The 26,558-nt window shown below is 53.9% G+C and overlaps 1 protein-coding gene across 2 annotated transcripts in view; it reads right to left on the minus strand.

The window, feature by feature from the left end:
* Window positions 1–620: 620 nt before the first annotated feature.
* The window catches only part of CCN4 (cellular communication network factor 4), a 34,497-nt gene continuing 8,559 nt past the window's right edge, over window positions 621–26,558 (minus strand). The window contains exons 2-5 of one of the 2 annotated variants that reach the window (XM_046642452.1): window positions 14,902–15,181; window positions 8,313–8,543; window positions 4,630–4,823; window positions 621–2,824 (exon numbers count right to left, since the gene is read on the minus strand). In XM_046642452.1, the coding sequence (XP_046498408.1) occupies window positions 2,525–2,824; window positions 4,630–4,823; window positions 8,313–8,543; window positions 14,902–15,181 (1,005 nt within the window). In that variant the 3' untranslated portion in view covers window positions 621–2,524. Of the gene's footprint in view, window positions 2,825–4,629; window positions 4,824–8,279; window positions 8,544–14,901; window positions 15,182–26,558 lie in introns of both variants that reach the window. The other variant, XM_046642451.1, reaches the window with a different exon arrangement.

Genomic DNA, 26,558 nt, shown 5'->3' on the forward strand with positions numbered 1-26,558 from the left:
TAATCTGAAGATGGCAGGTGATTTCACTCCAAGAAAATCCAACACAATCCACACAGACTTCTAGAAAGGATTACTCGTGGGGTAAATTCTCTTCACACAAAAATTCTTTTTTTTTTCCAATAAAAAATATACGTTTCTTTAAATGTGAAGTGTCTCTTTTCCTACGGCACTTCAAATAAAATTTGGCTGGTAAAAATTAGACTGTCACGTACCTTTGGAAGAAGAGAGCTATTGAATAAAAGTAGGAACACATACAAAATTTCTTTTATTCATCAAATACATACTGAGCACTACTGTATGCTTTGCACTGGGCTAGGCATCAGGAGTTCACAGTAAGGGGGACACTCCCAATGCTTCCAACTCCCAATGCTTTCTTCCTGTTTAGGAATCCCTCTGCACACCACACAGGATTCCCTCATGAATTACTGCATCATTTAATATGCAGCATTGGGTAAACAAAAGCATCTTTTAAATATGTGAGGAGAGCTGGTTTGACTTTTTTTTCCTTGTAGGGGAAGATTTGCCCTAATTTAACATCTATTGCCAGTCTTGCTCCTTTTTTCCTCCCCAAAGCCCCACTACATAGTTGTGTATAGTTGTAAGTCCTTCTAGTTCTTCTTTGTGACCCACTGTCACAGCATGGCTACTGAAAGATGAGTGGTGTGGTTCCACACCCGGGAACCAAACCCAGGCCGCTCAAGGGGAGCGGACCGAACTTTAACCGCTAGACCATCAGGGCTGGCTCGAGCTGGTTCTGACTTGAAGGAAGGGACAATCTATAGGGTATTCATGGATTTTTGTCCATCCCATATTCTTTGGATGCTCAGGCACTTAAATTATCTGAAAGTCAGATGCTCTTTTTCTCTTGGGAAAGGAATTAGAGAGACAGTAATAAGAGTGAAGAGAGAGAGCAAAAAGTCCCCTATTCTGACATGTTTTTCTGCTTTGACACATTTGGAAGCTCTAAAAGTAAGGAAAAAATAATGGGTTATAAAGTCAGTCCAACCTGGATTTGAATCCTGACTCCCCGCTTACCAGCTGGGTGACTCTGGCCACTTCTTGACCTCTCTGAGCTTCCATTTCACATTTGTAAGAACAGAAACAATAACGGGGACCTTTCAACATGAAGCAAAGTCTCCATGAGCTAGTGTATGGAAAGCACTAAGAACAATGTCCGGCACATAGGAGGTACTAAATAAAAGAATTATAACAGTAAATATTTATACTTTACTAACAAAATAAATAATAGCCTCATTTCCATTAGGAACAACCTTCTCTCCCTTTTAGCTTCAACCCCTTTTGGCTTTTAATCCCTGTTAAGTATATTCCTAGACAACTGGTAAACCTCTGTCTTCACACCAGAACTGGGTTATTTGGGTCAGGAGAGCCAAAGTCTGTGAAATGGGTCACTGTGGCAGAAAGAGACGTGACCTGGGCTCATTCACCCTTGCGACCTCAGGCTCATGCAGAGTGGACCCGCTTCTTTGTTTGTCCCACGCCCAGCCTGGAGCTGTCTTGGTCATTTCGGGTGGGGCCGGTCTGGGCTTCTGCTGCATCCCCCAAGGCTGCTTAAGAGCAGGGGAATATCCCAGGACACCACTTTCACGGGTCAGAGAGGCCGTCCTAGGGGCTCCATCAAGTCCCATGAACCCCCAGGCAGGCAGAGGATCTGGATGCAAGGAAGAGCCCGGCCAACTGCCCAACTCCCTGTCTGTCAGCAGCAGATTCGCTGGTAGGTCCATTGCTCCTTCTGCAAATTGGCTGGCCTTGCTCTGACCCCGGAGTAGCAACTGGGGACTTTCCCCAGAAACAAGAATAAAGTTTATCAAATCGCATCTCTGACTGGGATGCACTCAATTCGCACTTTCCACAGGGCAGAGGCAAAGAGAGACTTAACCTCGACAATGCCCAGATTAACGGATACAATTTTCCACTAAAAAACAAAACCAAACCGTCATTCGCCTACTTGGCACACGTTTGGTGACCTTTGGATGCATGAATCTTTGGAATCAGAGATACATGATGTACTGTGGTCAGGCCGTCTGTTAAGAGTGCCACCTGGCAGGGCCCCAACAATACACTGTTCCATGGTCCTAAATCCCTAAACCCCGTCTACGCTTCTGATGGACCCAAAGAGTCTTGTGGTTTGGCATCTAAAGAGAGAATGAGTGACACCAAATGTCTAGCTGATTCTGTTCTTTGGGACTCGTGCAAGATCCAGCAGGACTTCCAGTGGCTTGGACAGGCTGGGTCAAGCTTGGGTATTGTCCCGAACAGCTGGTGACAGGCACTTTCTTTGGCATGGGTGGAGAATGCTGGCAAGGAAGGGACCCACGGCCTGGGCTCGAGCAGCACCATAATGGGTCATTGGGGTGGTCAGAGACAGGACAGGCGCCAAGGGTCTGGATCAGAGTAGTTAGAAATGAGAGGGAAGGGGACAAAAGAAGGCTCACCCGTGGGCCTCAAAGGGCTGGCTGCTTTGCAAGCATTGGGCCAGGCCCCAGGGCCCATGTTTTGTGCTTGCCTAATTGGCAATTTCTGAGAAGTCAGGGTAGGATTCCAAGTCCGCAAAGATATCATTGGGATTCCTACAGCTCAGGTTGCAGAAGCAAGCGTTGATCCACAGGACCTGGCGGGAGAAGCCAGGCCCATCCGGACACTGGAAGGAGACATCGATGGTCTTGGACTTGTAGGGGATGCAACACCGGTTGTCCGAGCAGACTCCACAGTACTTGGGCCGGTAGGAGCGTGTGCTGACGCAGCCGGCGAGGGTGAAGTTCACGGGCGCCTCCGGCTGGTACACGGCCAAACACTTCTTCCCTTCCTGCAGGAAAGGAGGTTTTAGTTGGGATGCTCAGAGGATGAACAAGCAGCTTCCTCCGTCTGAGCCCTCAATTCCTCTCTTTTCATGCACCATGCGGGGGCCCTCCAGCTTACTTTCAGATTCGCAGCATCATCACGCTAGGAGGGACCTCCCCAAATACAGCGAGACCCAGCCACGCCACGCAGGGGTAAACTGAGGACCACAGAAGGGGACTGCCTCGCTTGGGTGCTACCTCCAGCCTGCAATTTCCTTCTTTCCTGCATTTCTGCCTTGCCAACGCCCAGTCCTTTGTCACAGTTTCACCAACACAGGATGCCTCTGTAGCTCCTTCAGTAGTTAGTGGCAGAACCATCAAGGGACCCTATGATTGGGGACGCACTTTACCCTGACTCCTCCTCCTCCTCAGCCTCCCACAGCCTCCACACCTGCCCCTATTGTGCAACTTAGTCAACCGGATTGGCGTTATTTAAAGGTAGCCCTGACTCTCCACTGGGCTGTGGGCCGCTCGAGAGGGCTGTGGGGCTCTTTCTGTGTCTCTAAGTCTAATTCTGTGCCTGGCACACAGGGGGCACTTACAAAACTCATCAGACTCCTGGTTCTCGGGGTCAGCTACGTACCAGCACTGTGCCAGAACTGGGGACAGAGCAGACCCAGGCTACGTGGGGCCTGGAGCTTATACAATCTAAGCAGCCCTCTTAGGGCACAGAATGGTGGAAACACAATTGGATGGGAATCGTGAGCCGACAGCAGGGGCTGGAACTAGCTTTGTGGCAAACCCACCTCCACCTGGAATGCACCGTGAATTCACGCAGCCCAGGACCTGTGCTTCTAGTTTCCCTGCTGCCGGTAACTTTTCCTCTCATGTTTTCTGTTAAGAGATGGCTCCTGCGCACCAAGAATACAAAGGCTAGGATGGCAGGGAAAATAATCAGAGAGGAGAAGAAGAGACAGCAGGAGAAGGAGACAGCGGAGGACCCAGCTGACGGACACAGAGATGACCGGAGTAGAGCACAGAGGACAAGGAGCAACGTCTGATGTCTAAGGAGGATTCTGGGAAGCCGGGCTGTCTTGTCTACTGGGCAACCCTCTCCTCAGCATCCCCAAGAAGCCATTAGCACTCCAAAAATGGCCTCAGGGCTGAGCTTTTATTTCTTTTGCGTGATGCGGAAGAAAATGACCAGTCCTGAGGCACAGGCGAGTAGGCCTTGATTTAGGCAAATCAGCTCCATCTCTAACTCTGAGGATCGGGTCTCAGTGGCCCACTACCTCCTTGACCCTTTAAATATCTTAGACTATCAAAGCTGGAAGGGATATCTGGGATCAACTCCAACATTTTGCCAATGAGGGGTCTGGGGCTCAGAGAGGCAAGGAAACTGGCCACCGCCACGGACGTCAGCAGCAAACGGGCATGTGAGTCCAGCTGTCCAGGGCTCCCCTATCATGCCATGTGGCTGTCACACCAGCACGCTCGTGGGTGTGGGCTGGCCCCAGAGCAGAGGGAAAATGGCAGTCGGCAAGGGTCCCTGAGAATCATCACAAGAGAGCACCTCTGAGGGTCCCTGGGTTCTCTCCAGAGTGACCTTGACTTTCATAGTATGGTCACCACCGTCATTTCCGTTGAGTGAAATTCACCAACACCAGCCCCATGATATACTTGATCCCATAACTGTTACGAGGTGGGCTTAATTATTTCCCTTCTACCAACGGCCCCCATGAAGAAGGTCAGGAGCCAGGCTCCAAGCCAGGCTTGTCTGTTAGGTCCCAGGTGACTGCCCCCCACCCTCCCCCCGCGAAGGGAGACTCACCTTGATGAGCGGATGGAGGTGCACGTCACACGGCCGCAGGTTGCAGAGGCGGCTTTCCTGCTCAGGCCAGCACCGGGCATTGACGTTGGAGATCCGAGTGGAGACCCCCAGGCCGCAGGTGGTGGAACAGGGGCTCCAGGGGCTCGTGAAGGCTATGCAGTTCCTGTGCCATGGCTCTCCCTCGGCCGCGGCCGCTGCGGATGGGCACCAGAGTCCCTGTGAGTCTCCAGCCTCTGTCAGCCCCCAGTTCCACCACTGACACACTTAGGGGTGGGGTCCCTGCAACTCAGGGAGGGGAGAAGTGTCCACAGGAGGACAAGTTGACTTTCTAACCAGCTGGCAGAGGAGGACTTGTTCTGAGCTCCTTCTACTTCTCTGGAGGGAAGACCATCTTTAGAGACATGTGGACTGAGTTCAAATCCTGCTCGCCCACCTACAAGCTGTGGGATCCTAGAGAACTCACTCTGGGCCTCAGTCTCTAGTCAGGACAATAACATCTGCCTTGTGGGGCTGGTATGAGAAGAAAAGGGTGTGGATATCAACTGAGTATACAGCAGGTATCTACAAGGCGCTGGGAATGAAAGGTTAGAAGACGCTGTTCCTGACTCTGAAGAGATGAAGTCTATTCAGGGAGGGTCAAAGGGGAGTGCCTACACCGTAGTCCCTAATGTTTTATCTGGGTGATGCTGAGGGCACAGTGGTTAAGGGGACACACAGGCTTCAGAGTCAAATTGCCTGGTTCATCTGTGAGCAAGGCCCCCTAGTAGCTGGGCTACTCCCAATAAGGTCCCTTCCGCCTCTGTGCCTCGGGCTCCCCACTTGCAACAGCATCACAGCATCTTCCTCCCAGGGCTGTGGGCGGAAAAGATGGGTTCACAGGTATGAAAGCACTCAAGCTGGCCCTGCCCTCCGTAAGCCCTCAATGAGGGGGAACTTGCGTGGGTACCTGAGTGTCGGCCAACTAAACACCAGCTCTTGGATGGTTCTGTGAATGCCTGCATCCCAGCATCCAGAACACACGGGGAGTGCTCAGGAACTCTCTGACAAGCGGGATAGGGCGTGAGCTACAGATGGAGGCAGGTAAAGAGCCAGCAAGACAAAGGGGAGACCGCACAGAAAGATGGAACCAGATATACAAGAGAAAGACCCAGAGAGGAAGCCAGCCCTGCCCTGACGCATGGGGGCTACCACCAAAAGCCAGAGGGAAAGGAAGAGGCAGAGAGGGAGGAGTGGACAGACAGATGGACAGCAGAGAAGAGAGGGGAGGGAGACAGAGAGGAAGGCGGGGTGGCGGGGAGAAAGGGAGAGGGGCAGAGACAGAGAATAGGGAGGGGAGAGAAAAGTCATAAAAGAAGCGGGGGAATAGAAGAGAGGGGAAAACAGGAAAGAAAAGACATCTAATGAGAGCAGGAGAAAGGAAGGCTTGTGCTGGCTCCCAGCCCCTCCGAGCTGAGCTAACAGGTGTGCAGGGAACATGGATGGACGAACGTGGGAGTGAATGGGTGAGAGGAGGGGAGGTTTGGCAGATGGATAAAAAAGAGGAGAGAAGGGGCTGGGCTGGGCTGTGGGCCTGGAGGGAGGGAAGCAGTGGGAAGGGATTTGCTAGGAGGATGAAAGGGCTTTGGTTTCTGGGTCACCCAGCAGGCAGGCAGAGGCTCTGTGGCTACTCGGTCAGAACGGGGTCACTGGGCCACACACAATGGGCAGACAGCTGCTGCCCATCCCCCTGTGACCCTTGTGTGGCTCTGCCAAGGGGGTTCATGGTGGGACTGCCACTCTGGGCCTGCTAGCGACAGAGCTTTCCCTGCCACCTGCTCCATCGACACGGGCCTGCTTGCTCATGGGGCTGGCTCAGCCCCTGTGGGGCACCCACACAGAGGTGGTGCATGCCTGAAGTGAGGCGTGGGGGGGACGCCCTCCTTCCTGGTCTAGTCACACCCAGCCATGCAGCCAGGAGGCAGGTCTCTATTGTCTGGGCAGGTCCTGTTCTCCCCTCTTCTTTCCTGCTTTCCAGTTTGTTCTTCTCTGAAACACTCTCTTGGCTTCTGCAAACCCTCTTTCTCCTGTTTCTGTCCTGCCTCTTGGATTTGCCTTTCTCAGCGTCTTTTCCTCCCTTAAACAGTGGTGTCTCCAGGGGTACACTCGTGTTCTCCACTGGGGTGATGTTGTCCTCCAGGGCACAACTGGCAACATCCGGAGGTATTTTTGGTTCTTACTACTTGGGGGGTTAGTGCTATGGGTATCTAGGAGGCAGAGGCCGAGGATGCTGCTAAACATTCCACAATGCACAGGGCAGTCCCCACCACAAAGAATTATCTGGTCCAAAACGGTGTCAGGACCAAGGTTGAGAAACGCTGCTCTCCAGTCTCCCTCGGCAATCTCACGCACTTAGAATTTTTAAAAAATTACCAGTCCGCTTAACTCTCAAACCCTATCGCCATTTCTTCATTCCTTCATGTCCACTTGCCTGGGAGACGCTTTCCTTCTAGAAATGTTCTCATCTGCCGTCTTTTGCGTCGTCAGACGCTCCTGGTTTTCCTCTTACATCCATGACTTTCCTGTCTCCGCCTCGGCCTCCTCTTCTTCTGTCCACTCCTCACCGTCAGCCCCCCAGACCTCCGCCCCAGGCCCCCTCTGTCTGCCTCCGTCCATCATCTCTGGGCCATCCCACCCCGCCAGCAGCTCCAGGTGAGTTCCAGAGCTCTCTGTCTCTGCCCCGTCTCCCTCCTCCAATGCTGCCCCCATGGGACCCTCCTCTGGGTGAGCCCAGGGCAGGGCGCCCTGCCTCAAACTCCACCTGTCTCAAACAGCACAGATCTGCTTCACCCCAAATGCACTCTCTCATATTCTGTCCTAGGCAGTGATGTACCCTGGGGGTCATCCTCTACTCTCTCTCTCTCCCTCACTCGATGCCTTGGATTGACTCCCAGACCTTCAGTTTTCTCGAGCAATGCCTCTCGCATCTGTCTCTTCCTTGTGACATCTATTCCCACTGCCCTACTTCAGACCCTCATTAGCCCATCCATCCATCTACCTGTCTGTTCCTCCATCTGTCCGTCCATCCATCCATCCATCCATCCATCCATCCATCCCTATGACAAGCACTGATTTGGTACCTTCTAAGTCTGGCACTGGGCTAGGCTCCAGTGAGCAGAGCTGAAACAAACAGGCTGTTTTCCTTTCCAGAGCTTCCTCTGGCCAGGCTTACCCGGCTGAAGCCTCACCTGTCCACCCATCCTCCATAGTGAGGGGGAGGCCGTCTACTCCTCTCCCGCCCTTGCGCCTGCTGTTCACGCCTCTCCTCCTCCGCCTCACACCCCCACCTAGTCTCTTAAGTAGGATAACATGAATCGCACGTGTCTGGCTTTGTTCTTTACAAAGCACTTCCTCATTTTATGCTCCCAGGATCCCATAGGGCAGGCGGGACAGAGGGAAGTGTTTCTATTTTACCCATGGAGAAATAGGGTCCAGAGGGGATGTGACCTTCCCAAGGTCACAGGGCTGCTGGTGCCTGGTGGTCTGGGGAAGGGGACTCAGGGGCTTGTGTCAATCACACGCAGTCAGAGCTCCAGGGAGGTCTGCCTCTGCCCCCAGGAACTGGCGTCCCCCGCCCCGCGCCCCGCGCCCCGCGCCCCGCGCCCTGCACCCACCGAAGGCACCCGTGTGGCGCGGCGCCGTCTTACGCGGCCTCGTGGCGGCGTCGTCGTCGCACACCCACTGCTCGCAGCAGCGGCCGGGCACGCTCACGCGCCGGGGGCGGTGGCACCAGAGGCGAGGGGGGCGCGCGCGCAGGCACAGCGGCGTGCAGCCCACTGCGCCATCCACGCACGTGCAGTTGTACTTGCAGCTGGGCTGGAAGGACTGGCCGTTGTTGTAGCGCACCCCGTCCAGGACGCAGCCCACGCCGACCACCTCTGCGGACACAGGTGGCAGGGTCAGGCCCGGTGGGCACCGGACCCAGTCCTGGGGGCCCTCCCACTGCCCCACCAGCGCCCAGACCCTGGGAATCCCTCCCACCGTGGGGCTGGTGCGGGGCGAAAGGACGGGGCCCAGGCAGCCATGGGGAGCTGGGTGGCTTTTGAGCGGAGGGAGTGCAGAGTTCCTGTATGGCTTCAGCTGCCACCCACTGAGGAACACCCCTTGCCAGAGTGAGGGGATACACGCGGCCAGGAGACGGTCCCCGGCGGCTAGCGTCCTGTCCCATCCCCAGCACAAGGGGGACACAAGGGCTCCTACTGACAGATATTTGCCTGTAGGGTCATGGTTTGTAAAACCAATCGGAACACTTGGAAACGCAGATTCCGCTCATTCAGGCATATTTGTGTGTGTGGGGGGGTGTTGTAGGCTTTGGAGATTCAGGGGTGAACAAAACAGACAAGAGCCACATTCTCCCAGATCTCACACTCCCGTGGGGGTGACGGAGGGAAGACAGATTGTCTAGGATGTCGATGGGGACAGGGCCAGGGAGAAAAGTGAAGCGGGACGGGGAGTGGGGAGGGGGCGGGGGGAGGGCAGATGCAGATTGAAATCAGGGGGCAGAGGCGGCCTCACTGAGGTGATGGTGCTTCAGCAAAGATGGGGAGGAGGGGAGGAGCCTTCCAGGCAGGGAGGGGTCTGTGGGTGTAAAGACCTGAGAGGGGAGCAGGTCTTTAGAGGCCTGGGATGTGAGAGAGGGCCGGGGAGTGGGCAGGGGATGAGGTGAGAGGGGGCTTCCTTGTAGGCTCAGAGGAGGATGCAAAGAGGTTAGAGCCTAGAACTGTGCCTGGCACACGGTAGGCGCTCCATAAGGAACTGTTGAATCAATGATAGGAATGATTCTTCACGGAATGCTGGTGGTGCTGAGTTGAGAATAGACTGGAGGCAATGAGGATAGCGTCAGGAGGCCACCCCGGTAATCCAGGAGGGAGGCCGTGGTGCCTGGACCAGGAAGGGACCGAGAACCATGAGGAGAGGAGCTCAGGTTCTGGATCTATTTGGAAGGAAGAGCTGCCGGGACTTGCTGATGGATGGGATGCGAGGATGAGAGGGAGAGGAGTGGGGAATGACTTCCAGTTCTGTGACCTGAACCCTGGGAGGAGGGAGGTGTTCTCCTGGGAGGAGCAGGTGGAGTCGGTCATGAAGCTCTGGAGTTCCAGGAGCGATCTGGGGCTGCCGGGCCCTGGCCAGTGCCCCCACCAGCCATGAGGACAGTGTCTGGAAGTGCAGGCAGAAAGCTGGGGCAGCAAGGTGCCCACCCCAGGAGGCTAGTTTGGAATCCACAGTCCGCCAAGAGTGGCCGCCTATCTCCTGTATTTGCCTGGAGGTGGTTATTAAATAATAACAATCCCAGTGTCTAACAGAAGCGAAGGTTTCTCAAGTACGGTCTCTGTTCTTGGTCACATGACCTGTTCTGTGTCAGGCTTTCTTGCTCTGCTGATTTCAGCCTGGGTGGAAACGCTACCACATCATCACCTTCGTTGTCACCTACGGCAAAACCGAGTCTCGGCAAGGTTAAGTCGTGCGCCCCGGGTGTTGGAGCTGGTGGCGCAGTGGCAGCAGCAACTCGCCTGTGGGAATGTTCATGTACTGCCGGTTTTCCTGGGAGGCGGGTGAGGGTGCAGGGAAGAAGCCGACAAAGGAAAGGCACTCACACTTCCTGACCCTCTGATCTCCTGCCGGGCACCATCTGACACGTTCCCTCGTTCCGTCCCGCAGTCATTACACCAGGAGAGCTTTATTTTCTTCATTTGGCAGACAGGAAAGCTCAGGCGGGTCAAGTGATTCATCAGCTCAAGGTCACCCAGCTGGTGAAGATAGAGCTGCGCCTCAAACCCAAGGGAGCTGACTCCCCAGCCCATTTCCTTCCACCAGACACCAGTCAGGGAGGGGAAACAGGGAAACAAAACCAAGCAGAGGAGGCGTTGGGTGAATCACTCATCTTTGCTTTCCTCGAGTCACCGGACCACACCTACCCTCTTGCTCCAGGAAGCTGTGCGTGCTTGTGTGCATGCGCGTGTTGGCAGAGGGGGAGAAGGGAGTGTGCCGAAGCTCCCATCCCTGCCTCTGGGTGTGGGAACTCTGGATGGAGAGGGCAGTGCTGGGAGCCCGAACACGGTGGTTCTCACCACCAGCTGCACGACCACATCCGCTGGGGAGTTTTTTACAATGCTGATGCCCAAACTGTATCCCGGAATATGGGGGTGGACCTGGGCCTCTGTGTTTTTACTTTTTTGGCCTGGGTAGTTTTCAGAGCTCCCCAGAGGAATCCAATTGGCAGCCAAGATTGGAAACCACTGCATCTGGAAGTGGCTCTCAGTCTCCTGGGAGCTTTGATTGGGGCGTGGGTGGGCCGGGGATGTGTGATATGTGTCATGGCTGTATGAGATGTTTAATGGGGTGTATGATATGTATGATGGCTGTGTGTGGGCTCATCAGCGGACTCCAGTACCCCCTCCTCATTCACTTTCTTTCTAACCAGTGGAAGGACCAGCTGCTAACAAGAAGGTGAAGCTGACTGAGTTTCCTTTACCATCTCCTATCTAATCTCAGACCTGCAAGTCCAAGCATGACCTGGTGAGCTTTCTTCTCATTGAAGGATTTCCAGGAATTCAAGTCACCTTGCTCTGCCATCTGGACCCTCACTCCCCTCATCCCCCACACCCCTGATGGACTGTCAGCTGCATGGGAGCAGGACAGTGGGTCATGCCTTGTCACCCCATTGTTGTATTATCACTCACCTGTGTTCACTGTGTGAATGGATGCGTGGATGGATGGATGTGAGGTGGGGTGAGCCCTCATTTTTATTGGGCTCTTCACATGTATCAGGCACTGGACATCCCAGCCATCAAAGAGGTAGGCGTTATTTGTTGCATTTTCTTTGATGAGGAAACTGATACTCAAGTTGCTTGCCTAGTGTCATCATACTAGTTAGTCATGGTGCTGAGATTCAGGCTTAGGTCATCTAGCTCCAGAGACCATGTGTGGGTTTTCTGCTTCCTCACTGTTCCCGCTGGGGAGTCTTAGCCTGCAACCAGACCTGCTCGCGACTCTGGGGATGACCGTGGACAAGGCTAAGATGACGTCTTTGAGGGAAAGTTCAAACAAAGCGAAGAAAACAATGACCTCGAGCTGCCGATCACATCAGAGGCTCTAATGTGTCCCTTTGTTTAATCTCAACAACCACACGAGGTTGGTTGGATCAAGTTCCTTAAGTGACGCGCCCAAGGTCACGTAGCCAGTAAGTGGCAGAGCCAGGATTCAAAAGCCAAGTCTGTCTGCCTGTAAGTTTCATGATGCTTCCGGCAAACCACACTGCCCTCAGGCCCCACCCAGCTGCATTAAATGCAGAGTGGTGTTTGTACAACCGAAATAGCCAAACAGGCCAATTCAGAGGTCACTCTCTGCCCACAGATCTGTTTAGTTTGGCCCACAGAGTGTTTTTAAAAAAATTTTTGAACCGGTTGCCAACATTTACAAATCATATGTAAATCTGGATTTTTGGATTCTCTTGAAAACAGAGCAGACTAGACAAGACCAAGTTCACTTTTCTGCCTGGTCACAGTGGCCGGGGCCCAGTAGAGGTGATCCCTGGAAGCCAAACCTTGTGTGCACTGGTTTGCCTGAGTCCCCAGCATTCTCTTTTTTGAGTTATATGAGCTAGTGGTGCAATTGCTCATTTTTATTCCCTTGTCCTGGCCTGATTACTCGCACATCTCCAGGCAGATTCAGCCCGTCCTGGTGATCGACCATTGGTTGAGTTGACCATCTGCTGAAAGAGTGTTTACTTAAGGGAACTCTTCTTTCTCCTTCCCTTCTGGTCCTGAGGTGCCTTGCTCTCTCTAGCCTTCAGACCCTGGACTCTCCCTTCTTGCATTAGGGTCTCACAAGCTCAGACACGATGGCATCATTTCTAGGAAGATGTTCAGTAGGACCCTAGCGAGTTACGTGTGTGTGTGTGTGTGTGTGTGAACCCATGTATGCATGAGATGTGTGTGTCTGTGTGAGTGTATGTGTGTGTATGTGTGGGGGGATGCGTGGGTGGGTAAAAATCTACCCGGACAAAGTGTTCACTGGGCAAATAAGTTTGAAAAGAAAAGTCTAATGATAGCTCCCCTTTTGGAATTTGGAATGGACGTGAACATTTAGAACCTCTGAGAAGTTCTGTGACATTGTTTAGCTTTGTTCCAATATCTGTAAACCTATATGACCAGGGAACCCTCGGCAAGGGTAATACTTATTAAAGTCTTCTGCAGACTGGAGTTTTCTTTCCAGATAAAAGGAAAGGAAATACACAGAGACTCGTGATGAGGGGGAATTAAGATGCTCTGATGAGTGACAGAAGGACATGAGATACAGAGATGGGGGTAGGGGTGGTTTAGAGGGTGGTCTTCAGGCCCCTGGTGGGGAAGGCAGGCAGGAGAGGCAGTTCTGGGCCTGTGCAACCTCTGGTCCATGAGAGAATGCCTGTAAAGGTGTGGTGCCTGGCACGTGGTAAGATGTCAATACAGCTCTAGAGATTAGTATAATCGCAGCAAACTGAATTACCTTGGTAATGACCTTGAAGAACAGCTATAAATGAGAATAGAGGTGGTGAGACCATCTCATATGCCTGGAGGTGGTTCTAGTGCAGGAAGGCTCAGCCAGGCTGGCTCACCTGGATGTGGGGAGAAAGGATGTGCCTGCCGGTGGATAGGAGCCGTCAGTCTCAAACGGGAGCATCCGTGAGAATCCCCTGGGAGGTTTGGTTAAGGTGTAGATTCCCATGTCCGCTTCCAGAGAATTGGAATCAGTAAGTCGGGGTGGGGCTCAGGAATAACCTTCTTAAACTATGCGTCAGATGACTCTGTTCAGGTGATGCTGCAGGTTCTTTTTGAACACACTATTTTGTGGGGCCGATAATGAGTCTGAGTAAAGGGGAAAAAAGTGCTGGATGGGAGAATCAACGTAGCTACTTGGAAAGCTGAAGACCGATGACTTGGTATGAGAGCTGAAGTATGAACCAATGACAAAAGAGCAGAAAATGCTCGTAAATTCACCGTGAGGCTCAGATAGGACTGTCTGACTTGGAATTATGGGCGTAACCCTCACCAGCAGCCCACTTCGGGAAATATATGGGCTAGCTGAGGATGAGAGCTTGCTGTGTGTGAGTGTGTAATGGGGTCTCTAGGGTGTGATAACTATGGAGAAAGCTTGATTCAACACTAAGGGAAGAAAGGGGCACTTGGGTTTATGAGGGTTCATGTAACTTTTCAGAAGTTAGCCTGCTGTGTCATGATGCCTAGTTCCCACTCTTGGTCATGCTGGGTTGTGTATCTTGGATAAATGCTTAGATGACTCAAGGTAAGTGAATGCCCATCCAGATATGAGCAGGAGACCAGAAAGTCCCAGAATGGAGGTCTCTGGGAACAAAAAAGAACATGGTGGAGCACTTGAAGAGCAAACAAACGACAAACAACAACAGCCCCCCCATAGGAGACTATTATAAAGATCAAGAATAAAGAAAAAACAAAGGCAAGTAATAACCCCAGGAAAACAAATGGCTTCACAAGAAAAGAGATTCAGACAAGTACTCTTATCTCAGGCTGCCCCGAACAATATTTACATAGTCATAATATTGTAAATAGTGGTAATCATATAACTAAAAATAGGACAATGATATTGGAAGATGGGGAGATGTCAGCTGGGATGGAGGAGCTAAGTCATCAGCTGTCTTACAGGATCATTAGTGGATTACCCACAATTGATATTTTAAGCCAATCAAGGTATAACAGAAGACCCATGTTGTATGGTGATAACCAGCAGAAGAAAGGGCTAAAATGTTCTAAGGGACTGTAGTCATGGGAGGCACGTGGGCGGGTGGCAGGAGCGCGTGCTCGCAGCCTGCTGAGTTTTATTTTTTGAAGGCTCCTGAAATTTTTAAACCGTGTTACTTTCATTTACAATATTACTAAAATACCGGGAACTCTGCAGGGTCCTGGAGCCCCCGGGAGCCATAGGTATCTAGCACAGGGTCCCACCACCAAGAAGAAACCAGACTTAGGTCTTTCCCGGGTGGCTCGCTGTACCCTGGAGTCAGCTGTGGATGTGGCTCCGGGATTGAGAAGAGAGCAGGAAGCCAAGCATCTCTCCCTCCTTGGAAGCACCCCTCCCAGCTCCTGGACTCCCATCAGGGACTGGAGTGGGTCTCAGGGGTACCTCCTGCAGCACAGGAGCCTGGCCAGGCAAAAGGTGAGGGGCCCTGAGCCGGAGCAGGGGGTGCTAGGGGCTGCTGGAAGGAGAGGGGGTCTCACTTACGTGCACACACTCCTATTGCGTACCTCGGGCGGTCCCCACTGTAGTCGCAATAGAGGCCCCGGTGGGGGTCACAGACAGCGGCCTCTGTGCAGTTGTCCCCGAGCTGCTGAGCGCACATCTTGCAGCATTCACAGCCGTCGGTGATGAGGCTCACCCCCAGCGGGCATCGGGGTGGGGACGCCGGGCACTCGCATGGCCACTTGCAGAACTGGGGGCGTGAGTACATGTCCTCCAGTGGTGCAGGGGTGAAGGCCATGGCTGTGGGGGCTGGAGAGAGAGCCTGCGGGGGAATGGCAGAGATAAAGGGGGCTGCCAGGCAGGGCTGCCAAAGTCCAAACGGCCTGCGGCCACCTTCCCGTCTTCATGGCGTTTGAAAAGGTTACATAAAGTTATGTTTTTCTACCCTGCTTTTAATAGCCAGCCATCTCCTTTTGCCTCGATAAAACAAATAAGACGGAGGAGCCCAGAGTTCAGAGATGTTAAGCCAATGGCCCGAATGCCCCTGCTGGTGGATTCTGCGTCAGAACTCTGGCCTGCGGAGCCTTGTGTGTGTTTTCTCTCCTACGTGAACATCCCACAAGCCAGGAGGGGCATGAGTCGGCCTTGCTTTACTAATGAGGGAGCGGAGGCTTTGAGGAGTAAATCCCTCTGATGTCACGTTGTGAGATGCTCCCCAGCTCCCACTGCTTTTTTCTCTGCGTCCTGAAGATCCACGCTCTTTATTCCACTGAGGGTCCTCAAGGGCTCACAGAACCAGTGGACCCACATCAATGCTGGGTCTCAGCCGGCGCACTTACTATTACTGTTATGACTGTTATCGTGATTATTTTCACCTTGGAGCACCAGGAAAGGGCTGCCGCAGGAGGCAGCAGGTGTACAACCTCACAGCTCCTTGCCACTGGCCCGCCCCGCCCCATGGGATGGGTGTTTTGCTCCTGTTGGCAGCACAAACCCTGCAGAGAAGAGCTTTATTCTGCACAAAGCACAAGGGACCCCGCCCCGCTCCCTGTCCCCATAGCCTGCTCCCATCCCCAGGCCAGTAGGTTCAGCTTCATCCAAATAGGATGGTCACGACAACGGGCCAGCTGGGAAGGGGAAATAAGGCTCCAAGAGCCTCCTGTCCAGGGCTTCTCCCAGCGGGTCCTGTGGTGGCCAGGGCTTCTGTAGGGGGCAAAGGCGGGGCTGGTGGGGCCCCAGGCCACCCCCTCCATCTCGAACCAGAGGGACCTTGCTCCTGGAACTTATAGACCTGCATTTCCTTCTTTGAACAACAGATGCTGACATATGCAGACAGATTCTCCCTCTCTTTTTCTGAGGAGGAAACTGAGAACCAAGGAGGTAGAGATAGCATCCAGGATGACACAGTCCACGTCAGGGCCTGGACGCAAATGGCTCTCCGACTCTCATGTCTGTACCTTTTCCATTTGCCTCCCCTGGGCTCTTTCAGTCACTCAACAAATGTTTGTTGAGCTACCTCATAGTCTCTTATGAGTTTTAGGCGCTTAAAAGGAATCGTAAAGTTCTTTGTGCCTGGGGACCCCACAGCGTATGGGAGGGACAGACCTGAGACGTGATTTGTTACAATATGAGGCTGTGTGCTGGGCATCCCAGGGGAGCCCCGGGACCTCTCTGAACACCCATGGTGACTGAAGTCCTCCCTTGCATGCGTGGCGGCGAGGACCAGGGGCCGGGAGAGATGGTCCAGGTTGAGGTGCTGTAGATGGACTCTTGGACCTGGGCTGGGCACACGGTAAGTGCAGGAAAGATTGACTCCACAAATACAGGGCCGTGAAAGGCACACAGGCAAACCTGGACTTGAGGTTTGTCACCGAGAGCTTGGGTTCAGGCGGGTCTGCTGGTGGGGGCGGCAGGGCTGGTCTGCGTCCACCTGCGAGGATTAGGTGCCTGCCCTCATTTGCTTCTCCTCAAATACACAACATGATCCGACAGAACCCCAAACCCCAAATCAGTAAAATCATCCGAACACACACCCGCCTCTCTGACTGCGGGGAGAGGCTTTTCCTTGTCGGTCTGACAGTGGACAGCCCAGAGCTACAAGAACACTTGTGGACCATCTCTCACCAGTCCCCAGACCCTCAGGACACATGCTTGGTAGAGGAAATAAAAAAGCCCCTCTCCTCCTGGAAGCCTTCCGTGCTTTTCCCAGGCCGTGTTAGAGGTGCTGCCTCCCCACCCAGAATGTGAACTTGAAAGGGCAGCGTCTGTGCCTTACTGCTCCCTGTGTGCCTGCAACAGGGCACACGGCACCCAACAGGGCTTCATAAGTTGCCTGGTGAGATAGATGGATGGTGGATTGTTGACTACAAGGGGTTTGGCATCCCTTGATATTCAGGACCTCCCATCCTAGAACCACTCCTCTGGGCTCTAAGTTTGAGTGTCAAGAAAACAGCATGGGACGTGAGGCCGTCAGCAGTGGGTTCTCTCTGTGTGGCCTTGGACAATCTTCCTAACCTTTCTGAGCCTCAAAGACCCCATCTGTGATACAGCCACAATAATGCCCCCTCCAGGAGCTGTTAGGGGGTGAGCGGCATCGCGCATGTGGAAACACTAGCGGAGGCTGGCACCTGGCAGACGCTCAAAGGCATGACTTTCCCCCTGCACTTCTTCTCCCGCCCCCATAGGGCCCAGCCCAGGGCTGGGGGTCTGGACACTTGGAGCTGAGCTGGGTGGGCTGCAGCCTGGTGGGTACCCCTTCCCACATGGTCAGTGTCTGCCCTGCAGCCACCATACCAGGTTGAGGATCCCCAGAAGGGAGCCTCCTTTACAGGTACCTGCCAGGAGCTCCAGGGCATGTGGTCTCCTCAAGGGAAAGCCCCATGGACGAGGGAAGCGGTCCTGGGACCTGCAGGCAGTGGAGGGATGGGTGCTGGGTCTGCTGAGCTAGCCTTGCAGTTGGCGCCATCTAGTGGTGTGAAACCTCCCAGACTGCGTCAAGGGGAGAAGAGCTGGCACGGTGGGTACCAGAACTCCTGGTTTTGGTGCAAGACCCCCTGAATCCAGCTGCCGTGTCCAACATCGGCACCCTAGGGGAAGTGACTACAGGTCACCAGTAAGTGCAGACTCCTTATAATCATTTCTCTGTGTGTGTGTGTGTGTGCGTGCAGGGAGGCGGGAGGATGGCCCGTGGCTCCTGCCCTCGGGGAAATGCACGTTGACTCTCTCATGCATCCTATGGACAGGTGCTTGGTGAACACCTACCATGTGCCCGGCTTTGTGCCAGGCTCGAGGGAAGCGGGGGTGCATAAGACACAGTCCCTGTCCTCGTTAGCTCGCTGCGCCATGAGGCCAACAGACGTCTAAATGGTAACTGCAGTTCAGCGTGCTCAGTGCTATAAGGTGGCAGCCACTCGTTCATTCATTCGCTCTCCCTTTACCTGCTCGCCAACCCATCTCTAGTCAGCTCTCACTTTGCTCCAGGCACTGGCACACGGGCCCTGGGCATCCAGTGGGGATGCAATGGGAGGCCCCGAGGGACCGCCTGTGGGAGCACAAAGGAGGAAGGGCTGGCGGTGTCTGCTGGGGCCTCAGAGGGCCCCTCGGAGAGGTGTGGGAAGTGGACCGTGAGGGATGAGCAGGACTAAGGCGGCAAGGAAGGCACCAAAGCAGAAGGCCCAGCATGTGCAAAGGCCATGCGCTGCAAGAACTACTTGTTTCTGGAGCATGGGGGAAGTGTGGTGAGCTGGTATAGGGTGCAGGGAGGAGGTGGGAGGAGGCGGAGGCTAGAATGGACGCCGATGACATCAATGGGCAGCACAGGTCAAGGAGGGCCTCGGATGCCTTGCTAAGGTCTCAGGCCTTGGGCTGGAGGTGGCTGCAGTCATTTCTTGAAGGATTTCAGCAGCAGAATGATAGGGGCTGATCCATCTTTCAGATACACTGTATCGTGTCAAGTCTAGCCTTTGCCACGTACTGTCCATGCGACTCTGGAAGTTCCCGTCCTGAGCCTGGTTTTCTCCATTGCACAATGACGTTCTTACTGCTAGATGCTGCCCCCCCCCCCGCCCCCCCCATACACACAAGGTACTGGGAGCAAGCGCCAAATGAGATCATGGCTATAGCTTCTTCTAGCATCCTAGCCGGTCTGTCCATTGCAGACCATCACCCTGGTGACTGCTAGGCGTGAGTCTTGAGCTAGGCTTCAGTTCCTCTGGCCCATTTCCTTTTGTCTTTCCCACAGTGGCCGGTATCATTATCCCCATCTTACAGATCAGGAAAGTGACTTGCCCAAGGTCAATATGTTGTAAGTGACAGAATTTGGACTTGAACCCAAATCGGTTGGGTTCATGCTTTCCCCCACTAATAGGTGTGAAGCAGAATTTTCTAATAGAAGAAACTGGCTGTAAGGTAGTGAGGATACCATCAGCGGAGATAATCAAGAAGCAGCTAGACAATTATTTGGGCTGGCGGCTGTAGAAGGGCGTCAGGACTCACAAAGCCTGTCACATAGTAGGTGTCAGTAAGCATCTGTCTGTAGAATGAATCAAAGAGTCCATGTACATTTCCTTGACTCAACTGTCCACCCTTGAGGGCAGGGACTACACGCCATCCATCTGTTTCCCTGTGCACACACACACCCAGGCCCTTACAATCACCATAGCTAATATTTGTTGAGTGTTCATCATATACGGAGAGCTCTGTGTGCCCTATCTCATATAATCCCCCCAACAAATCACAAGGCAGGCCTGCTAATTTTCCCCAGAGTGGAGGAAATGGAGACTCAGAGAGGTTGGGTGACTTGTGCAAGGCCGCACAGCTTCTGGGGCACCATCAGGATGGAACCAAGCTCTGCCTTGCCCAGAGCTCTTGAGCCCCTAACTCCTCCGTTTTATGCGATCACCCCCACAGGAAAGACTGTGCGCCTGTGGTCTTTGGGGAGACGCTCCCATCAGCCCTTGAGCAAAACAAATATTCCACAGGGGCTGGGCACTCCAGGAGAGGCTGTCGGGATCCCGGGAGCAGAGTCAGATCCCCATGTGAGGTGTCTGTGCCCCAAGGACGGCATTTCATGAGAAGTAATGACCTTGGGCATTAATGTCACTGCCCAAGCTGAGCTCATGGTGGCCCATCGCCCTGTTTCAGTCCCCCTTCCTCCATAAACTCCAGCCTAAGCTGCTGTTCTGGTGGCTGAGTGCGTGAGCAATGGAGCAGTGGACCCAGCGCGTCCACTATCCCCAGAACTCACAGTGTCCATAGTGTGAGCTTTTCCAGTCTCCTTCAATTCCAGGAACTTGTGTTTTCATTTCAAGAGCTCCTCCGGCCAATATTGACCCATTTAATAATTAATGCCAATTATTTTCTACATTAAATATGCTAGATACGGTGCTAAGGGCTTTGCATTCGCTCTGTCAGTTACTCCTCATACCAAGCCTTTGTAGAATTGCAGCCCGACCCACTTAACCAGCGGGGAAACTGAGGCTCGGGGAGTCTGGAAGTTGCCACAGATGCACGGCAGCGAATGGCAGAGGGGTGCCAGTCTGAAGTGCCTGACCCTGAGCTCTGTGCGCGAAGCCTCCGCGTCTCCCCGAGGAACCACCGGTAAAGCCGCGGGCCCTCCTCCCTCCTGCCCCGCCCGAGCCGTACCCCGAGGGGTGTGGGCCAGTGACGACTTTGCTGTGTCCCCTTCCCGGGCAGGGGACATTCACAACGACATCAGCTTCTAGCAAAACGGCCTGTCCAAGAAATCCCGAGCAGCAGCCGGGATGCGGGGGTGGTGATGGTGACCTCGCAGGGGTTCCCAGTTGGTCATGGAGCCGCGGCTGCAGGGGGACCTCATGCCCATCCATCCGCCGCCTCCCCTTGCCCCAGACAGGCGGAGCCGGCCCAGCTGTGGGCACCTCTCTCGGGTCCTCCCTGCTCCTCCTGCTCCATGAGATGCCAGATGTGGCCGTGTCTGTGTGTCTGTCTGTCTCTCTCTCTCATGCAGACACACACACTTTCTCTCTCTCTCTCACACACACACACATGACACCAGCCACCCTGCGTGTCCAAGATGGCATGGCATGCCCACCTGCCCCTTGCTTGGTACAGGCACGTTTGCAAACCCACTGCTTGCGGGGCCTGCACCGTTTCTTCTGAGAGCAGAAGCTAAGAGGGAAACAATCGTACAGCAAGGGGAATGTGGTCCAGGGAAGGCCAGGGGAAGCAGAGAACGGCCTTGGGCGCTTCCAGGCTGTGCTTGATCACATAAAAGTCTCTCTTACGATGTGCTTCTGGGACTGGACTCCTGCCCATACCACTGTGTCTAAGGGGAAGCAGGGGGGTGGGGGCAATCCCCTGAGGCTTCCCGGGCTGGGTGCCCAGCACTCACTCGGTCCCAGCTGCTCCTGCCCCGTCCTGCCTGCTCAGCCCAGGACACAGGCCTCACCACCCGCCCGGCTCTGCCCTCCTCAGCGACCCCTCCCGACAACCCAGGGCAGTGACCTCAACCAGAATCACTTCCTGCGTGGTTCCCGCACTTCACTGGGTGTTAGAACCATCTGAAGCATGAATAAACACCGATGGTCCAGCACCATCCCCAGGCATCCTGATTTAAGTGGTTCTCTGGGAACCGGGCCCTGGGATTTTCCATGTGGTTCTGGATGCAGCAGAGGCTGAGAACCACGGGCCACGGACCTTGTTAAAGTACAGATTCCCGGACCCCCCTTGGAATATTTGGCTTCCGTTCTTCCAGGCTGGGCCCAGAGTCTGCATATTGACCTGTGTACCTGGCAATTTCTGTGCAATGCGACCTCCCCCTTAGAGTTTGGGGAAGAGTGGGAAGGGTGTGGGGCCCTAGGCTGACTTCCTCCTTCGCCTGAGGCCTGTACAACCTCACTTGGGTGTGGTACCCACTGGCGCCTGCATGGCCCTCCCCGCAGCAGCTCGCACAGACTACAGAGCGCGCCCCGTCTGTGACTTCACAGGGGACACCCTGCTGGGTGAGTGGGCCATGGGCACTCAACTGAAAATGATGTCTTTTGCCTTTAACATTTTGTGAAAAATGACTGAAAGGGGGAAAAATTCAAAAAGGAGCAGATCCCAAGGATAAGACCCCTAAGTGTCTGCTATGGTCTGAAGGTTTGTGTCCCCCCAAATTCTTATGTTGACACCCTAACCTCTAAAGGTCGTGGTGTTAGGAGGTGGGCCATGGCGGGTGATTAGGTGATGAGGGTGGAGCTCTCATGGATGGGGTTAGAGCCCTTGTAAGAGAGACCCCAGGGAGCTCCCTGGTCCCTTCCCCCAGGTGAGGACACAGCGAGAAGATGCCACGTGAACCAGGAAAAGGGCTCTGACCAGAACACAACTGTGCTGGCCTTGATCGTGGATTTCCAGCCTCCAGACGGGGAGAAATACATTTCTGTGGTTTCTAAGCCACAAAGTCTGTGGTATCTTGTTACAGCAGCCTGAACGGACTCAGACAGCGTCTTACTTGGCCCTCGGGACAAGGATGGGCGACAGTAGGCAGGTTGAAAGCGATGACTCGATCCTTTTGATAGTATTTATTGGCCCAACTGGAGCAGATTAAAGTTGGGAAGGAAAACAATGCAAGCCCCTCAGGAAATGCTCGCATGTATTTTGGGGGTGATGTTTAAAGATGAGCAGTGGTGGGGCTGGCCTGGTGGCGCAGTGGTTAAGCTCGCACGTTCTGCTTCACGGGCCCAGGGTTCGCCAGTTCGGATCCCGGGTACAGACATGGCACCACTTGTCAAGCCATGCTGTGGTGGGTGTCCCACATATAAAGTAGAGGAAGGTGGGCATGGATGGTAGCTCAGGGCCAGTCTTCCTCAGCAAAAAGAGGAGGATTGGCAGCAGATGTTAGCTCAGGGCTAATCTTCCTCAAAAAAAAAAAAAAAAGAAGAGCAGTGCCTACAGATTTCATGCTGTTTTCCAGCTCCCCCAAAATAGACCTAGGAACACATAAATCTGTAATTTGACTTCTGCACATCAGTTTTACTTCATTTTTACAAAAATGCATGATGGTAGGCATGAGAGCAGAAAGTAGGAGGCTGGTGGTGGAGTGCCACTTGGGGAACTCGAAATGTCCCTTCTGATGAGGGAGTTGGAGCCTCCTCTCCTGAGAGTGTGTGTGGCTCATGGTTGAACAGGGCCCCGGAGGAGGTGGAGAGGGTATGGTGTCTGCCGGGTGGGAGCCCATTTCCAAGGCTCTGTGACCTGGGGCTGCGCTCACCCTCTCTGAGCTTGTGTTTCCTCGTTTGTACAATGGTGAGGGGGACAGCGTCCTCTGGCGCCCTCAGGAGCAGTTACTGGTACCAGCCCTATTTCACAGATGAGGAAACTGAGGTTTAGGGAGCTCAGGTAACTCGCTCAAGGTCTGGCAGCTGGGAAGTGGTCTGTGACCCCGGACTGTCCCTCAGCAGCCCTCACTTACAATCCCCAAGCTGCACCCCTCCCTCATTCATTCACGTTCCTATTCATTCATTCATTCATTCATTCATTCCTCCATCCACCCATCACACACGTGCACTAAGCATCTCCTGTGCGGCTGGTGCTCAGAAGAACAAGACAAGGTCTCCACCTGAAGGGAGCCCACAGTCCAGAGGCTCACAAAAGATACGACTCAGGTGGTGCGGATTGTCGTGGAGTTGGTCGCAGGATGCCCAGGGCCCACAGAAGAGGAGATGGGAGCCTCTTGTGGGGCTCTCCAGGGAGAACGTGCCCTTTCCCGCCTCCTCAGTGCCCAGCTCCGCACCAGCACGCCCTGGGCCGGCGCCCAGTGACCAGGAGGGATGTTCCCAGCACTTGGATGCTTGTGTTTGGGAGGCTGCACCCAGAGGCCCCACAAGGGGGCAGGGTTGAGACAGAAATGGCCGGAGTCGCCCCTCTGGGCCTGGGGGCTTAGGGAAGCAGGGCTCTGCCTGGAAGCGGTTTCTGTTTGCTCCTTTACTGCAAAGAGAGGCCCCCCCCAGGGGCAGTGGGAGAATGTGGCCCTGGCCTGGGCCCAGAGCTGTGGAGGCCCGGACCCGCGCTCTCCACTACTGTGTTCTTGAATTTCTGGTGCAACTGGCCAGGGCAGCCACAATGTGAGTGGGTGGACCCCTCTTTTCTGAGCACCTCCAAGGAGTGTGCCCCTAGGAGTCTGAACCCCCACCCCTGGTGGGAACGCCCTCCAGATGGGGCCATGGAACCGGGTCCTGCTTGCACCACTGTCTTGGAAAGCTCTGAGCTCCCAACCCTGAAGTCACTTGGCCTGAGAGTTTGGGGGACCAGCGCTGCCCAGAGCCTTCCCTGCTCTGCCCAGGCTCCGGCTCTGATGGATGGATGGCGGGACCTCCAGGGAGCTGCGGGGCCTGCGGCTGACTCAGCGTTGGCCAGGCCGCACATCATGGGATGTGGGAAGTTTTTGGAGATTTTCTGCTAATTGGTTTTAAAAACATGCTGTTTTGCAAGCTCCTGGTGGAGGAAGTCGATGATACATGGAGAGCGTAGAAGGGCAGGACACCAGGCTTCTTTCCAAATAAGAAGCTGTCGTGTGTGTGCTCATACACTCGTTCATCAAACACCTATAAAGCATGGACTCAGTTCCAAGCGCAGGCTCGGGGAACGTCCTGCCTTCCGAGGAGACAGTGCCCCGAGGTGAGGATCGGAAACTGCGGCCCACGGGCCACATCTGGCCGCGGAATTTTCATAAGGGCCACGAATGGATTTCACATTCTTAAAGAGTTGTAAAAAAAACAAAGAAGAATATTCCACAGAGAACTTATAGCCCCCAAAGCCTGGAATATTTACTCTCTGATCTTTTATAGGAAACGTTTCCTAACTTCTGTTCTGGAGTGATAACGTGGTTAAGAACAGCGAGCCCCCGCAGAGCGCACACCAAGCGGCAGGCGTTACCGCCAGCACTTTAGAGGTAAAGAAATTGAAAACATGATAATTCTCTGTTGGGGACATGTCCAAATAGTCACAAAAGCTGGGAGAAGAATAGAACCTCACAGACTGTATCAGCTTCAATACTTATCAACACTTACTTTGTCGGTCTTGTTTCATCTATTGCTCCCACCTACAGGCAAACTTTTTCCCTTTTGAGTTTTTCCAAGCGGATCCCAAACATCATGTGATTTCACCTGAAATTCTTCAGTGTGTCTCTGAAGTATGAGGAATTAAAAAAATATATATATATATAAACCCCATACAATTACCACACCAATAAAATGAGTTGCACTTTGTGATTTTCTTTAGTTAATACCTGGTCCATATTCAAATTTCACTGATCGTCTCCAATGTAGTTTTTTAATCAAATGATTTCCTTGAATGAAGATCAAAATGAGGCCTGTCTGTTGTGCTATGTTTTGTCTTGGAAGCCTCTTTATCAGTTTACACTCTAAATAAGCCATCCCACCCTTGTGATAACCCTAAGAGGCAGGATGCTTTAAGAAACATCTTCTCCAATTTAAAGAAGAGTAAACTGAGCCACAGAAAGGTCGGATAATTCACCCAAGGCCACTAGCAAATGGCAGAGCCGGGATTCGAACCCAGTGTTGGTCTCTCAAGGCATCACGCCGAAGGGCCACCCCGTAGGGTGTCTCAGCAATGTCCAGGTGAATGCTGAGAGCAAGACAAGAGGGGAAGGGGCAGGGCCCGGGGTAGGGCGTGCTTCCCAGAGGAGGAGGCATTTGCAGTGTGTCTTAAAGGATGAGTGCATCCAAGCTGAGGAACAGCATGAACAAGGGCGTGCAGGCGGCAGCAGTGCAGCATGGTGCAGGAAGGACCAGTGGTCAGTGTTGCTGGGACATGGAGCTGGCAGGCAGGGGCCACAGCCAGAGGACCTTGAGGGCCAAGCCCGGGAGGGGTGCACTCTTTCGGGGGAAGATGGGGGTCCTTCCTGAGTCAGCCAACCCCTCGTGCCAGGCTACGATCCAAACAACCCTGTGAGGTCCGCACTGATTGCCTCAATTTGACAGATGGGGTAGCTGAGGCCCAGAGAGGTGAAGACACACAGCAAGAAAATACATGCTCGGCTCTTCTGACTCTGGGTGCCATGCTCCTCCAGTGACTTCTAAGGGACACTACTCTTGCCCAATTTCTGGTTCATTCAATAAACCAAAAGGAACTGAGAGCCATCCGGGTCCCAGGCCATGGTGTCACCAGGGAGGGGGCCAGCCCTGGAGCAACAGCCAGTACAAACAAGGGTGGAAGAAGTGGCCATCCCTTGGGCTCACAAAGGAGGAGTGAGCAGCTGGCCAGCGGAGAGAGGAAACGGAGCCTTCAGCTCCAACGCCCCGCCCTGTACCTGGAGGTGGAAGCCTGGGGCTCCAGCCCCCACTGGGAGACTTATGGCCTCCCCACAGGGAGGTCAGGATGAGGCGATCCCTCTGGCGCCTTCCAGCTCTGACAGTCGGTCACGGGGTGGCTGGGCCTCAGATAAGGTCTCTCCTCCCTCCCCCAGCCCAGAGCCCCACCCACCTCCTCCCCTCTCCTCCCAGACTGCGTCCTGACTCAGGCAAGGAGAGGAGGCAGAGGTGGACAAGGGGCTGGCACCTAGTGCCCCCCGGAGTGGGTCCCGCCAGCCCTGCGTGGGGAACTCGGTGGTGTTTCTGAAGCTTGGATGGCATGGGGATCCGTAAAATCCTGTGCCTCAGTTTCCTCCTCTGTGAAGTGGGATGCTAAAAGCTCCTGCCACCCGGGGCTCCCTTGTGTGA

This window comes from Equus quagga, chromosome 16, assembly GCF_021613505.1.
Source record: "Equus quagga isolate Etosha38 chromosome 16, UCLA_HA_Equagga_1.0, whole genome shotgun sequence".
NCBI lineage: Eukaryota > Metazoa > Chordata > Mammalia > Perissodactyla > Equidae > Equus > Equus quagga.